Here is a 16,313-nt window from a genome sequence, read left to right on the forward strand (position 1 = left end):
TGAACCGGCTGAATTATTGAATGTGAAATGCAAGAAAACTCTATTAAAAAGTTGAGAAAATGAGCCAAGCAAACTATACGCTGTAAATATTCACTGAATCGCCCTAAAATTATCACTCCTGGCTAACTTAAATTTAGCTTACTGTGTTGCAGGTAGCTCGACGCAAACTGCAGTTGCCATGGTTACGAGGCCTTGCGCAGTCCTGACGTTCGCTTTTAGAAAACGTTTTTGTTTTTTAAAACATTCATGACAAACGTTACTCTTTTCATAAAAATAACAGTTTGGCCTAATTCATAACAACCTAGCGGTGTTATTTAAATTAAACATTTATATTTAGTACCTCAAAGTTACCGGACACCGGAAAAGGAAGTTTGAACTCCGAGTTTCGACCAATGAAAGTGGTGCAAGCTACCGGTGGTCGGAACAGCCTAAGGTATGTAAATACTTGTTACAAAAGTTAAGTTTTTTGAGTTCGTTTGTACTTTTATCACTCAATATATAGTTCCATATATTTATCGAACTCTTTAGCATCTACACCTCTCGACTTAACCAGTGAGAAAGCCTCTCTCTGCTAGCGTTAGCTTGTTAAATAAATCAGAAGTGCACTTGCTAGCGGTTAGCTTGTTAGCTAGCTGAAGCTGGGTACACTTACTGACCGACTGTTAAGCCACACGACAGCATGTTATTGATAAGGAGCAAAATTTTGTTGCTATATAACTTGCGAAAGAAACACGTTGTCACACAGCCAGGCGTAGAGTTAAGTTAAATGCTCGTCGCCGTGGTTGTAAGTCTGCATGCCCCATTTGATTGCATAATTGTAGCCACCAGCGCTGTGTGTGTCAGCCACCATCTCATTGCTCGCACTTGAACTGAAGTGCCACAACGAGCCACCCCACAGCTATGTGCGACAATGTGCTGCAGTGGATGTACAGTAGCTGCCTGCTCTGCCCGAGTCCGCAACTAGCAGCTCTCTCTGGTGTATCCAGGATTATTGTTTACTCCCAGAGCTGAGAGAATTTATCACTGTATGCATTTTGTGTCTCTCTTCACAGATTGGTTGCTGTTATGAAAGGACGCTGATTAAACGTGAGTATACTTTGGGATCATAGCTGTGTATTTTAAGTGATCTGTAATATGCTGGTGATGATAGTTTGAATCTAGACTGTTTAAACTGTTTTTTTTTTCTGCGATGTAACTGTTCATGTGTGCTTTTACAGAGAAATGAATGCAAGGAGAAGAGGTGGGAAGCCAAACAGAGGAGGGGGGAGATTTAACAAGTCAAAGGGAGGTGGAGGTGGAGGTGGTGGGGGAGGAGGAGGAGGAGGAGGTGGAAGTAGGAAAGGAGGAGCTGGATGCTGGGATGACGGTGATGATTTCAGCCTTGATTTCGGACCCTCTCGACCCAGCAAGTAAGCATCTACTTATTTCTTTTTAAAAACACAATATTTCACGTAATTTGTGATAACAGAAATAAATAAATAAATAAATAAATAGCAGAGATAAATAAATAAATAAATAGCAGAGATAAATGTGAGCAAATCACAGACCCTAAAGGAATGGAAAACAAAAAGCAGCATTGCATGTCGGCATACACATTACAAAGAAAGACATTATGCAGGGATCTCAGAGTTTAAATAAATTTCCCAGATTGAGGAGCACATATCTAAATCAGAGTAGCAAAATACCCTGAAGAAAGCTTTAGACATTCATGAGGGTACTGGAAGGATGCCAGTCTACAGCACAATGCTCCCTGCGCTTTAGGTCTGGTGTGCAATTTGGAGGGCAGTTTAAATAAAGGCGGCCACAATTTATTGAAAACTCTCTCAATCCCCTTTAAGACTGAGTTGAAGCTCTATATTGGCAAAAAAAAAAGTCGCCATATCACGGATAGTAGTACGTCATTAGGTCTGTGCTTACTTTGTTGAAATAAACTGCTTCTTCTTGGTAATAGGAGAAGTTTGTTCGAAAGTTTTTGTTGGACACTTGTCAAATAGAACCCGTCACCCGAATGAGTCAGCAGACCAGGATTCATTTAGATTTCCTTATCAAAAATAGAGTTCCTGTTCAACTTAATCCCAGACTCCCCAAAACTCAGTCTCAAGGTCCATTTCACACACACCTGTAATTCTGTCAATGTTGTATGTGTTTAGCGACTGAAATCCTCCATTAAAGTGTGATTAGAAATTTTAATTACGGTGAAATAGTAAGAAAATGAATTAGTAGCAGAGATTATTGGCTGTTCTGTCTGATTTGTAGAAAGCTGCAGCCGGTGCGTATTTATAATGAAGAAATTAATTATCAGATTTCTTTTTTTTTCACACTTAGCTCATTTCCTGCTGATTTTCTCTGTTACCCACATCTCTCTTGTTTCTCTTTCTCTCTCTGCTCACCTTGCTTTGCCTCCAGAGCTGGCAGAGGACGAGGCAGCCGTGGTGGGGGCAGGGATGGAGGTCGAGGAAGGGGAGGCAGAGATCGGGACAGGGACAGCAGAGGCAGTGGGAAAAGCAGCAGCAAAGATCTCCCAAGGTCCCTGGCGAGGACGACACGGCCAAGCCCAAAGACGGGTGACGACATCAGGCCGGAGATGAGCTCCATGCCCTTGCAGAGGATCTTCATGACTAATGAAAACCAAGAACAACTCAAGGAGCTGCTGCGGAATCTGCAGTCGCAGGACTTTGATGAGCCATATGAGTAAGTACATCTATCAAGTGTACATAAAATATTCCAGACTCCTTTTTTCTGCATGAAGAGACTAATTGGAATGCTAGAAAATGTTTCAATTAAGCTTTTCCACATGAGCTCATGAATCCACTCTGCCTCAGTGAATCTGGTTCAGATTATTCTGGGGGAGAAGAAAATGAGGAGGAATTTGATGAGTTGGACCACCGTGAGGAAGGCCAGTTTTGGGCCACTCATGACGAGCCTGTTGAGGGGGCAGAGAGCCCAGCATATGACACAGAGTCTGAAGATGAACGGCCCACTCCTGAACCTGTCATCTCTTTATTTGCCATTGGAAAACTCTGCAGGTGATGAACAGATTTTCTTTTTTGACATTTTGGTGTTGACATTTATACTGCGTTTGATCCAGTGGTGTAATGTAAGAAAGTAATTATACTTTGTTACAATACCGAAGCATTTTTTGGAGTATCTATACTTTCAACTTTCCTATATTTCTTTCAACTTCCACTGTTACTCTACTACATTTCCATATTCAAATGTTTACTTTTACTCTGATGCATTTTCGTTACCTTGTTACTACACAATAAAATTGTGAGGTTTGGTGAATTAGTGGTTTTAGCTTTCAAGTTAGATCATAGATTAATCATGTAAAGCCACATGCAAACAAGTGCTCTCAAAGCCGGACCAGAGCTCAAAAGTTTTCTTTAAATCTTTTAGTTTTGAGGAAAACCTCATTTTACGCCCCATTTTTAAGATGGTGTACATGTTAGGAATAAATAAACATCATAATCTTAAGGATTTCGCTTTCTTTTTTATTAATAGGATTTACTTGTACTTTTACTTTCGATACTTAATTACATGTACTATCATAAAATTACTTTTGATACTGATGTTCAGTAAATAACAGAAATAACAGATAATTTACTCAAGTAAAATTCTAATAAGTGAACTTTCCCTTTCAAACTTGAGTGAATTGGCTTGATTTCTTTCAAAAACACGGGAGGAGGGCAATGAGCAACAAAAGAAGAAATGACTCAGAAAATAGCAAGAAATTAGTAAAAAGTTGAGAAAATTACCTGAAAATGAGTAAAAGTAAAAGAAAAGAAAATGACCTGGACAGTGCTGTAAAAAATTACAATAATTTTGTAAAATATTTTAAATATGTACTTATGATAATTCTTAATAAAGTTATTCTGTGTTGTTTCTTTTTCCCCTAGACATTTTCCCTAACTTTTGAAAAGGAATTTTCAAAATCTACTAATTTCTTGCAATTTGTGGAAAAATGTTTTTTCTAAGATGCTCATTGCCCTTTTCCCATGTTTTTAAAATAAATCATACCATTTTGCTCAGGGTTCAAAGGTTTGAATACTTATGAAAGGCATCTGAAAGCAGCACAAAACAAGTGATGTTGCTCCAGCTTTCAATGGGTTAACTATTAACTAAGTCATTTTCTGGTAAGATATCCGTACTTAGTTACTTAAGTGTGGCTTTCAGGTACTTCATTGACCACTGATTTGATCTAAAGCCAGTGTTTTTGCTGCTTTGCTATCCTGAACTTAAAAATGTTATCCTCTTTTTTTCTCATGTCTCCTATATATAGGTATGGGTTTGACAGGGAGCGTGGCAAGCAGGCGTTGGAGTCTGGTGGCGGGGAATTCGGGGCCACTTTGGAGCAGCTCCTCCAGCAGGTTTTCAGCGAGTGCTACGGCCAGAAAGCACTTTGCCCTGATGGCCTGGAAGGGGTGCCGATGGATGAGTGTCTGAGCCAGCGGCAGGAGGAAGCTCTGGCTCTGTGTGCCATTTACGGTGAGCGCTTCAGCGAGCGCATTGCCAACGCAGTCTGGACAGTAACCCTCGACCTCTCATTTATCTCTGAAAATTCTGCAGAGAATAGCAGGCAAGGCGGGAATCGAGGGGATGGTGGTGCCGTTAACACCCGTGATGTCTGCCGGTTCTTCATGAAAGGTCAAGGCTGCCGGTTTGGGGACAAATGCAAGTTTAAGCACCAGCTCCCCACTAAAGATAGATCTGGGGCTGGCTCCCCTGACCCCAACAGCCCGAGCCAGCCTGGCATCAGCAGTTTTGCTCCTCATGAGTATGAACTAGAGATCCGTTTCCCCAAAGGAAATCGTTACCCGTTTCAGGCACCTATTGTTGCCTTCAGCACCACTGACGAGTCTTTCGGGGCCGCAGGGAGGCTCAGCGTGACTGAGAGACTGTACGGAGAAGCGTTGACTGCAGCGACGAGTAACCAGCCTGTTGTTTACACTCTTATCACCTTATGTGAGGACGAAACCACCATGAAGAGACTGCTGGCTGTCAGTCATCACAAATACAGCACGCCGCCGCCTGTTGTGGCGCCTCCTCCACCCTCTCATGCTATGCCAAAGACTAAGAGTGTGAGGAGCAATACTTCTGAGGAAAGTAGGAGTAGTAATCATACCAGCAGCAGAAGGAATCCTTCATCTACCAACCAGAAACCCATAGATCGTGAGTCATTATTTACATTATCTTATCGTCTCTATTTTAACCACATTCTTATTTTAAAAACATTGTTTTTTTTGCAGACTTTTAAGTAACTTCTTGCTGGTTGCTCTACTTTCTTTTATGCTATTATTTTTTATGACTTTTTTAAAATCTGTTTTATTTATGCTAATACTTTTTATCCTGGAAGCACTTTGAGATTTGTTCCAAATGTTAAATGCATTACAAATCATATCCATTTTTATAATTATTCACGTCCTTAGTACTGTTTTTATGTGTATATGAGATGAAATCTGAGCTTTGTCTTTGAAGTGAAAGAGGTGGGAGAGACGGAGTCACTGGATGAGAAGGACGAAGACGACGAGGACGAGGCTGTTCCAGTCGAGAGCGAGAGTTATGTCAATCTGAGGAAGAAGATGGTGAACAAGCACAACTTGAAAATAGACAACCTGCTGAAAGAAAATGCCAAACTGTGCCGGGAGTTTAAGAAGAAACAGGTAAAAGAAGATTGATCTTTTTACATTCTTGTTTCCATCACATTCTCTCCAACATGATGCATGTAAATGAATGGATTGCTCCTCTTTCATCCCTCTGTTTGAACAGTCATCCGGGCGGTTCAGGTCCATGTTGGAGCAGAGGAGGAAGCTGCCGGCTTGGCAAGAAAAAGAAAACATCCTCGACCTGTTGGACCAGTGCCAGGTGCTGGTTGTCAGCGGGATGACTGGGTAGGTAACATAGAGCTCATGTAGGACATTATATTTATACAAACATGATTTGGTTATCGATGAGGGTGAATGGAAAATTTGAAGTGGCTTCATTTATTGACTGTGGTGCTACACTCTTGTCCCCCTTGTTCTTTCCTGCTATGTGGTTATCAAGTGACCAAATCCACATTTTGTACCCTGTTGGTATGAAGATACTTAAAATGTGGCTTTATTTTAATTATTTTTAATAACTGTCACTTTTCTCCCATGTTGTATTGTTCAAAACAACTAAGTAAGAATACATTCTTAAAACCCAATAAAAATGCAGGAAGAAAGAAAATAATAATATTAATGCTTTAAGAAATAAAGCAAATATAAAGGGACAGTTCACCCCACAATAGAAAATAAATATTTTTCCTTATACATGTTATGCTATTTGTCTAGATTGTTTTGGAGGGAGCTGCAGGGTGTTGGAGATATCGGCCTTTGTGATGTCTGCCTTCTCTCCAGTATAATGGAATTAGATATCCCTCGTCTTGTGATGATGCCACATGCCAAAAAAAAAATGTGTTAGGAAAACTCAACAGCAACGTCTCTTTACAGAAATCATAATGTGGTTGCTTTCTGTTACTTGTGTGCAGGTGTGGTAAGACCACTCAGATCCCTCAGTTCATTCTGGACGCCTCATTAGACGGTCCAGCAGAGCAAGTAGTCAACATCATCTGTACTCAGCCACGCCGCATCTCTGCCATCTCTGTGGCCCAGAGAGTGGCACAGGAGCGTGCAGAGTGTCTGGGAAACTCAGTGGGCTACCAGATCCGCCTGGAGAGTGTTAGGGTATGAGCACATTTTACATAGTCACCTTGTATGCTGGATTTTAAGCTTTCAGGTTTTACAGCTCATATTCAGCATGTTTCTTTAGCTTGCTGCCAAGCTTGTCGTTTCTTATCACTGAATCCTCTCTTCTGTCAGACTTCTGCCACCAGACTGCTGTACTGCACCACAGGCGTGCTGCTGAGGAGACTGGAGGGTGAGGCAGACCTCAAAGGCGTCACACACGTCATTGTGGATGAGGTGCACGAGCGAACAGAGGAGAGGTGAGATTATGACTCACATATGGTGCAGAAAGTGTGCATTCATGCTCTTTTTTATTGCATTTTGAGCTGTCAGTTTATAGCATAATAAGGTAAATACATTTTTACAAATTTCTTCTGGTGTAGCTGGTTTCTTTGTCACTGTCTGCCTCTCTCTTCCAACATGTCTTTGTTAGTGACTTCCTGCTGTTGGTATTAAAAGACCTGATTATGCAGAGGCCAGACCTGAAGATCATTTTAATGAGTGCCACACTTAATGCCAACCTCTTCTCTGACTATTTTTACAACTGCCCAACTGTCCACATACCAGGTAATTAGCCCCTTTTCCTGTTAAGTGTCTCAGACATGAGAGGTTACATGTTCCACTCAGACACCTCATTCCATGGATTTTTTTTTCTTCCTCTCTACTCAGTGAATTTCTCTCATTTCAGGCCGCACTTTTCCCGTCGACCAGTTTTTTCTTGAAGATGCTATCGCTAAAACTCGGTAAATACATCCTCCTTCACCCAGATAATTAGATCAAATTCTGCTGATAAATATTTGTCTTATTAAATTTGTAAGTATGTAGTTAAATCACTGTCAATTCGATTTTAATTTATCTCCCCAGTTATGTCATTGAGGATGGCAGCCCCTACATGCGCTCAGGGAAACAGAGTCAGTCTTCCACAAGTGGCCGAGGGACCAAGGCAGAGCCAAGGGACATGGTGGATGACTTGGGCGATGACATGTGGAACTTCATGTCTTTCTGTAAGAAGGACTTTGTCAAAGACTCCATTCCAGACCAGCAGCTCAGCCTGCAGGATCTCACATTCAGATACAAAGGTGCGTTAAGAACAAGTGTTTTAAACTGAACTAATCTGTTTTATGTGTTCAAATAATGTGTTGCTGCCTGTAAATGCCTGACTGTTATTCTTTCTTTTGCTGTGGATGCAGATGCTAAGAAGTCTGTGCTGAAGACCATCGCTGCAATGGACCTGGACAAGATCAACATGGACCTGGTGGAGAGCCTGCTGGAGTGGATTGTAGATGGAAAACACGACTACCCTCCAGGTGAGAATCCCCGCGTTCACTCTAGTCAAGCTGAATTCAAAACTCGTTGGAGGATTCTGTGTAGACTTTAATTACGTTGGCGTAATCGTTGGGTTTTTGTATCCAGGTGCAGTGCTTGTTTTCATGCCAGGCCTGGCTGAGATCAAAATGCTGTATGAGCAGCTCAAGTCCAACAGAATGTTCAACAACAGAGGCCCAAACAGGTCTGTGTATGGAGTCGTGTGTGCTTCGAGCAACTTCAATCCCTGTTATTGTTAGTGTACATGAAGGTATACAATTCATGCTCTGCGGTATTTTATTTCTTCCCCTTTCTGTGGCAAATATGAATGTATTGATGCCCTCCATAGACCACAAATTATCTTAGAATCCACGTCGACTATTATGACTATTATGACTATTATGATTAACTATTTTAAGACATAGTGAAGGAAATCAAAAACCTGGTGCACAACAGAAGAAAAAGAAAACATGTTAATCCAGGAGATTTTTGGCTATCATTGAAATTTAAACGGACACACATTTTTTTTATGTATGTCCGATAAAAATCCCAGGAGGAGGTCTCTATCACTTCTTAAAATTTTCACCCAAAAAATCCTGATGCTGTAAATGCATGTGGATAAAATAAGTTGTGGTTTATGTTACAAATCATTTTAGTTTTGTACAAAATGGTTCGTCTGTAATATTGGGATGAAACATTGTTATCAGATGCTCATATTTGGGTGGGTAAACACTCCACTCTTCAAATGCTAACTTGTGGAAAAATTCCTCCTGGTTAGATGCGAGGTGTACCCACTCCACTCAACCTTGTCCAATGAGGAGCAGCAGGCTGTTTTCAGCCGGCCTCCAGAGGGCGTCACAAAGATTATCATCTCCACCAATATCGCAGAGACATCAGTGACCATCGACGACGTGGTTTATGTCATCGACTCTGGCAAAATGAAGGAGAAAAGGTAGCTTTATATTTGACTAAAAGGAACAGGTGTTAAGTTGTATAAGCTGTAAATTTGTGCATTTTCAAGAACGATGGTCATGAATTTTACCACATTTTTGTTGCCACACATAAACATGCAGTAGTTTTACAATCTGCTCATATTCTCATTCCTTCTTGATTATTATATTTTCAGGTACGATGCCACTAAAAGCATGGAGAGCCTGGAGGACTCGTGGGTTTCTCGTGCCAACGCTCTGCAGAGGAAGGGTCGAGCGGGTCGCGTGGCCTCCGGCGTCTGCTTCCACCTCTTCACCAGCCATTGCTTCCAACACCAGCTGGCTGAGCAACAGCTGCCTGAGATCCAGAGAGTGCCTCTAGAGCAGCTCTGCCTCCGGTACATCCATCTGTTTGCTCTCTGCACGATGCCAACCTGCTTTGTTATCTTTGTTAATGCAAATAATAGAGGTTTATGTATGACATGGGTGTTGGGATTTAGGCTTGGAAATGGAGGTGAAACTGGCTTACCACCTGAAAAAAATGCTTAATACTTATTGGGTTTTAGCTTTTTCCAATAGAGGATCTCCCTGTAACACCATGTCAGATTTTTGGACAGACAAAACCATTATTTCCCCATGCTAGTGTTTAATCCGTCCCCTGTCTGTAACAGAATCAAAATCCTGGACGTGTTTGCCGAGCGGACACTGGAGTCTGTCTTCTCTCGGCTCATCGAGCCCCCGGCAATGGGAAGCTTGGACGCAGCCAAGCAGCGCCTGCGGGACCTTGGAGCTCTAACTGCAGATGAGAAACTGACCCCGCTGGGCTACCACCTGGCCTGCTTGCCCGTCGATGTGCGCATTGGGAAACTCATGCTGTTCGGCGCCATCTTTCGCTGCCTCGACCCAGCGCTCACCATCGCGGCCAGTCTGGCCTTCAAATCACCATTTGTAAGAAACCACGTGCCACTGTTGAGAGACCATATGTGACTCTTTTAAGCATCACAGTGCTGATTTTGTATCCTTAATCAGCTTGTGCTTTCTTTAACAGAAAAGAAACCTCATAATCTTCTCCCTTAGAAACACTTTCTATGTTCGGTCCTCCCTCTGATTTTTAGGTGTCTCCTTGGGATCACCGGGAAGAAGCCAATGAGAGGAAGCTGGCCTTTGCCTTGGCCAGTAGTGACCATTTAGCTTTGTTACAGGCATACAAGGTACTAATATCTTTTTGAAAAAGCTGTATTTTTTTGTGTGCAAATGTTGAGGAACTTTTTCAAATGACTCTGATGTGATGCATTTTCCCCTCTCCTGAAGGGATGGTGCTGTGCTGCAAAGAATGGCAACCAGGCCGGCTTCCTTTACTGCAGAGAGAACTTTCTGTCTTGGCGAGGCTTACAGGTGAGGCAATCCTGTCTGAAGCGCTCTAATCTCCTCCACAAATGTGCAACCAAAAGGAACCTGGGACATCTGGGCAAAATTTAATGAAAACTCAATAAAGGCCTTTTTGAAATAGCACATTCATGAGAATGAGATGGACAAAAGGTCACAGTGATTTTAGTAAGTTTTGCCAAATTTGAAGAAATTCCCTCAGTGTTCGTATATCGCGTTCATGAGAATGGGATGAAGACAGAGGCACCTTCGATCGAGGACTGGGTGGATACTAATACATACTGTATAGGAGATACTTTTTCTTACAGATTGGAACTATATAAATTCAGTGAATTTGGGAAAACTGCATTCAGTATGTATTGCCACACAGATCAAACTTAATATGAATAGAGTGCAAACTGAAAATTCCCTTGGTTTGTCGCTACTGATTTTTGAAATGTTCTATAACTTGTTTCACCAAAATAATCTCTTAAGTCTCTGTTTTTACAGAGGAAGGTTTTTTTTTAATGTTTTTATAATCTTATGTCCTTTTTATATATAAATAATTTTTATTTATTTTTAGTTTATTTCTTTATCTAATTTCCCTTTTATTTTATTTGAAATGACTGAATAAAAATGCATGGACAGATATGGCTATTTAAGTGTATATAAATATGTGTAAGTAAGTACATATATGAGGGCATACAGAGAATTGTGGATATACTTGTCCTTTCAGTTTTTTTTTTAGTTTTTTTTTTTATGTTAGGCTGATTTGTAATGACTTTTATTATTTTTTTAAAAATAAAAAAAAATGTAAATGAAACCACAAAGAATTTAACAGACATTGTGCCTGTATTTAAAAAAGAGAGAGAATTAAAAGAGAGAGCGAGACAGACAATGGGACGCATGGATGTACAATCAAAAACACAATGCTCCAGCCATTGCTATCTCTGGCACCAAGGCATACAAAAGGCCAAAAAAAGTTCAGAGTCATACATTTCTTAAAAAATGTGCTCTGTGCAGGAGATGGCCAGTCTGAAGAGACAGTTTGCTGAGCTGCTGTCTGACATTGGCTTCATCAAGGAGGGACTGAGAGCAAGGGTTATAGAGCGCATGTGCTCTAAAGGTACAGATGGTGTTCTGGAGGCGACCGGCCCCGAGGTAACACACACACACACACACACACACAGTACATTTACAAGTACATTTACAAAAGTATCTGATAATAATATAAATAAATAATAATAATAAATGTAGGAGCCGCTCCCCCCCAGGCTAACTTGAACTCGGATAACATCCGGCTGATGTCCGCCATGCTTTGTGCTGCTCTTTATCCCAATGTGGTCCAGGTATATACGAATTCTCTCTGTCTTGTGTCCATAACTGTCTCGTGCCTGTTCTCTGTACTTGGCTTCACACTCCTGAGTCTGATGCTTTGTTCCAGGTCCGAGCTCCTCAGGGGAATTACAAGATGACCAGCAAAGGAGCGATGAAGATGCCGCCCAAAGCCAACGAGCTCCGCTTCATGACTAAGAACGATGGCTGCGTCCACGTGCACCCGTCGTCTGTCAACTACACAGTGAGATAAAAGAGAAAAGAGACGTGGCGTTGTTTTCGACAGCTAGTTAGAGTGATGAACCCTCTGAGATTTCTTTTGTGATTCAGGTTCGCCACTACAGCAGCCCCTACCTGGTTTACCACGAGAAGGTGAAGACAAGCCGCGTCTTCATCAGGGACTGCAGCATGGTGTCTGTCTACCCACTGGTGCTGTTCGGAGGCGGGCAGGTCAACGTGGAGCTGCACAAGGGAGAGTTTGTCATCTCCCTCGACGATGGGTGGATCCGGTTTGCTGCAGCTTCTCATCAGGTCAGAGATAACAGAGATTTAGTTTAGAATCACATAAAAAAAGCTGTCAGGAACATATTTGCACATATACCTGAAAGTGTCTTTGCAGTTTGTTTTTTTTGTTTGAAATTTTAGTTACAGATATATTTTGATAAGTAAGCATGGCTCAAACTTTCTGCATTCTGGTCGCATATATTGCCACATAAATATAGTAATAAACATCATAATATTAATAATATTAATATTAATTAAAATTGCATCATACATTCTTTAGGTACTGCTTTAGACTTTTTCGGCACATTTCAAAAAGAATTGCAATTGGACTTTAACACCAGTGACCTGCGACTTCACTTGGACTTGAGCCTTTTGACTTGAAAACACTTGATACTTTCCCCCATGGCTTAAATATTTAGAAAGTATATAGTTTAATAAGTGTGCCACAAATTAATTCATTTTTCTTCATTTCCTGAATCAGTTAACGCTAACACGATGAATTCCCAGCAAGTTAATACTTTATTCCCCACATGATCCAGAACCATGACGATGTAAACATGTGACGTAGTGCCAGCTGGAAAAAAGGCTTAGCTACCGTTAACAGCTAAGAACCTTTTTAACAAAACCTGTTTTTACAAATGTATGCAGATTTTAAAAAGCAGGCATGATTTTTCTGTATTTAAATGTCCTGTTTGTAGAACAGTGATGCCAATCTTGCAGTCTGCGATAGAGTGCCAGGTGCCCCCCCCCTTTATTTTTTTACATTCAATGTAAATAAGATGCCAGAGTGCATTGAAAAGTGTCAAAATAGAGGCTGTTTATAAAAAAAAAAAGTGCCAGTAGAGGATGTCCTGCACCCCCCAACAGAGGTCAAGGCTAAACCCAAAATCTCCTCAAATCCTAGAAACACCCCTGCGTACACCTGTTTCATAGTAATGAGTGGAAAGATGAAGCAGAAACAAATCCCATTAGCATGACATAAATCTATGTCATCCATCCAGAAAAAAATCACAAACAATAAACGAAGATTATAAGAACTAAAAATGCAAAAAAAATGCTTTATTAGGCAAACAAAAGTACACAAATGAACTTAGCTTTGTGTTTGTGTGTGTGTGTGTGTGTGTGTATACGTATACGTGTACCCCAGGTGGCTGAGCTGGTGAAGGAGCTGCGCTGGGAGCTGGACCAGCTGCTGGAGGACAAAATCAGGAGCCCGAGCATGGATCTGTGCAGCTGCCCCCGCGGCTCCCGTATCATTCACATGATAGTTCACCTCATCTCTACACAGTAGCTCTGCTACTCAACGCCCACTGCACCCTCAAGTGCTTAAATGCATGACGCTCTGCAGTAAAAATGTCTGCATCACTGCCACAAAGTGAAATTGATAAATTTATTCGGAAAGTCTGGGTTAACGACCCGGAAACTGGGTAAGATTTGTATTGTATCTCTCAGAGACTCATCTACAGGGCAGATATAGAGAAAATTAAGTGAGGTTGAAGTACTGCTGCCACCTGACACTTTATCAGTTTACATGAAAACAAAGCTATTATTGTATTGCTGCACTTGAGGCTTTTTAAAGCAAATTTTGCCTTCCAAGACAAAAAAAGACTATGCAGGTGATCCACAAACCTCCATCATTGTTATTGCTGGATTAATGTGCTTCTCGCTAATTTCACAATTCTTATTTTGACACTTTTGAAATGCGACAACAGAAAAGGTCTTGTTTTTTTAATGCTGTACTTTTACTGCATGTGCAGTAAATTGGTGCACAGTTGATTGATTAACTTGATGTCAGATACACTTTGAATAAGGCGCATTTTTTATTTTGGGTTGTGTGTGTCTTGCTCACAACTGAGAAGTTTCTTGGGTCCATATTGGATTTCTTATTCTCACAGTGACTAAGTTCTTGTTATGGTTGTGGCTATTTATTTGTGTTGCATGACTGAGAGATCCAAGAGCTTCTGCATGGTATTCGGCTGTTTTACACTCACTGAATGTACTTCAATGTTAAGTGATGTCAAAACCACACTTTCACAATGTGAATGCAAGGGCTTTTGAAATCAGGAGAATTTGGTGAAAATTGCCAAAGAATTTAAAAGCTTATTGTCTTAACAAGCGATGAATTCCACTGCACTAAAAATAAAATTGGTAAAGATAGCCAGCTGTTGGCTTTTATTTAAATGATAGCAGATTAAAGTCTCAGCATTAACCTCTGTGCATTTTGCACTTAGCTTCTGTGTTAAATTTGAGACCTAACTGTATCTTGGATGCAACAAAAGAATTTACAGGCTCACAGAGACCAACCCCTTCATTCATGAGCGAGTCTGAACTGTCTCTACGACAACAGGACGTAAACAAACGGGGTATCACTGTCCCCGCTGAAGCCATTCAGTTGCCATCTACAACAGTGCCAAGTTCAGAACTGGTAAGATATACGTATATATTTTTAGTTTGTGACAATTTTTAGTGTTGAAGCTGTTTTAAGAAAGCACTTTGTGTACTATCTAGATGTTATATCATCTTGTTTATCAGGAAAAAGAAGATCAGTTGTTGTAACATTCTTCTGTGTACGCATCTCATTTTACAGATGGATACATAATCTCATCATATTGGAAGTGACCTTGACATCTCTCAACATGGTAATGTATACGTAATATTAAAGAGACAGTAGGTACTTTTTGTCACATCTGCTGAAACTCACTAAATCCTGACAGTAGTACATGAGATGGTTATCTGTGAAAAAGAAAAGTTTATTTTCCTCCTCCTAGTGCTCCTAATAGTATTTGCAAGAGTCCACAGAGGTTTCAGCAAATATGACAGTTATTTTTGTAAAAGTGAAGACTGTAGATTTAATAGACTATCGTGGCTATCGAATCTATCTATCTATTCATTATAGTCAAAGTAGACAACCTCCTATGGACTAAACTGCTTGTTTTTCTTCAAAGCCCACCAAATCCAGGAAATCGAGGTCCCAGAGTTCAAGGCCTGCCAAGAAGACTAGGAGTCCAAAAACACCCAAAAAGAGGTCCTCTAGTGCCAAAACCACTAAAACAGAGGTGGACATCCTCAGCCCAGCAGCCATGGAGAACGTCTACTACATTTCCCACAATGCAGTGGACTGTCTGGTGTTCAGAGGCTTTGGGTGGCCAAATTCAAATAAAAAGAAGAAAAAGAAGAAGGGAACAAAACGGAAAAAGAAAAAGTAAATTATAAGTATATTTTTGCCAAACCTAACTTTAGTTTTATGGTTAAAATGTGTTTGGTTTTTTGGGGGTTTTTTTTGCCAATGGCACCATCTGGTGGACTTATTTGTAGTGATACAGCCTAAGTAGAACTAGTCTTGACTAATGGGAGTGTGATGCAGCAAATACATATTTGCTTTTCTGTCTCAAATTCACACAGGAGTGCAAAATTGTGACAGTAAAACTTAATAAGGCAATGCATTTCAAATTCATAAACAGCAACTTTATTGTAAACAATGATTCAGCATTTTTTTTTTTTTGCACTAATGTCAAAAATTTGGCAGTTACTGATACATTGGAAGCCTCTGAACAAAAGTCTTTTATGGAATACAACAGAATAGCAATTGAGTGCTCTATTAATGTTTAAAGAACATAATATGCAACTACTGTGGAGATTATTAATATAATGTGTAAGTTAAAACACCACAGTGCATCCTAGAAAAGGCCAACAGTGCCATGATACTAGACTTAAAGTGATCCCACTAGTCAGTTATAATATTCTTTAAATCCAGTCTTTGCACAATTTATCTTATAAAAATAGGCTTCATTGTCATTGTCAACATGCCTATAAAACTAAGGGAAGAAACAAATACTGTTACAGGCACTGTTAATATTCTCATATATATTTTACATTATCTGTCCTTTTCCCAAGTGTACAGTCATTGTACCACAACCCTGTAAAATAAATAGTTTCTCTCCAGAGTACATCTGCTGCATGGTCCCGCTTCGCTCACTCTGGGGGCTTCTTCTTGGCCTCGACATCTTTCTTAAAGTCGTCGATTTTCTTGGCTATGTTTGGGACCTAGAAAGTAAACGGTAGTACAGTCAAACAATCAGTTGCACATTTACAGCTGCTCATCATCACTTTTCTTGTGCTGTGTTCAGACTAAGTACTTCTAACTCCTTCTAACACTGACTAAATTTGGTTG

General features: G+C 40.5%; 1 protein-coding gene across 2 annotated transcripts; it reads left to right on the top strand.

The window, feature by feature from the left end:
• Positions 1-377: 377 nt before the first annotated feature.
• On the top strand, positions 378-14,781 carry dhx57 (DEAH (Asp-Glu-Ala-Asp/His) box polypeptide 57). Of its 2 annotated transcripts, XR_006107054.1 has the most exons (27): positions 378-433; positions 1,053-1,086; positions 1,218-1,409; positions 2,407-2,691; positions 2,823-3,026; positions 4,280-5,169; positions 5,476-5,660; positions 5,767-5,888; positions 6,509-6,704; positions 6,840-6,964; positions 7,138-7,271; positions 7,393-7,447; positions 7,569-7,783; positions 7,895-8,011; positions 8,118-8,214; positions 8,788-8,961; positions 9,136-9,336; positions 9,610-9,886; positions 10,054-10,149; positions 10,250-10,333; positions 11,327-11,464; positions 11,578-11,652; positions 11,748-11,882; positions 11,969-12,169; positions 13,290-13,569; positions 14,422-14,567; positions 14,730-14,781. XR_006107054.1 is itself a non-coding variant. In XM_042511598.1 (25 exons), the coding sequence occupies exons 3-25, from the start codon at positions 1,222-1,224 to the stop codon at positions 13,431-13,433; spliced, it is 4,338 nt and encodes a 1,445-aa protein (XP_042367532.1). In that variant the 5' UTR covers positions 378-433; positions 1,053-1,086; positions 1,218-1,221; the 3' UTR covers positions 13,434-14,299. The 2 variants fall into 2 exon arrangements, 1 of the variants encoding a protein (XP_042367532.1); XM_042511598.1 differs by lacking the exons at positions 14,422-14,567; positions 14,730-14,781 and having other exon boundaries at positions 13,290-14,299.
• The last annotated feature ends 1,532 nt before the right edge of the window (positions 14,782-16,313 follow it).

This window comes from Plectropomus leopardus, chromosome 22, assembly GCF_008729295.1.
Source record: "Plectropomus leopardus isolate mb chromosome 22, YSFRI_Pleo_2.0, whole genome shotgun sequence".
In the NCBI taxonomy this organism is placed as follows: domain Eukaryota; kingdom Metazoa; phylum Chordata; class Actinopteri; order Perciformes; family Serranidae; genus Plectropomus; species Plectropomus leopardus.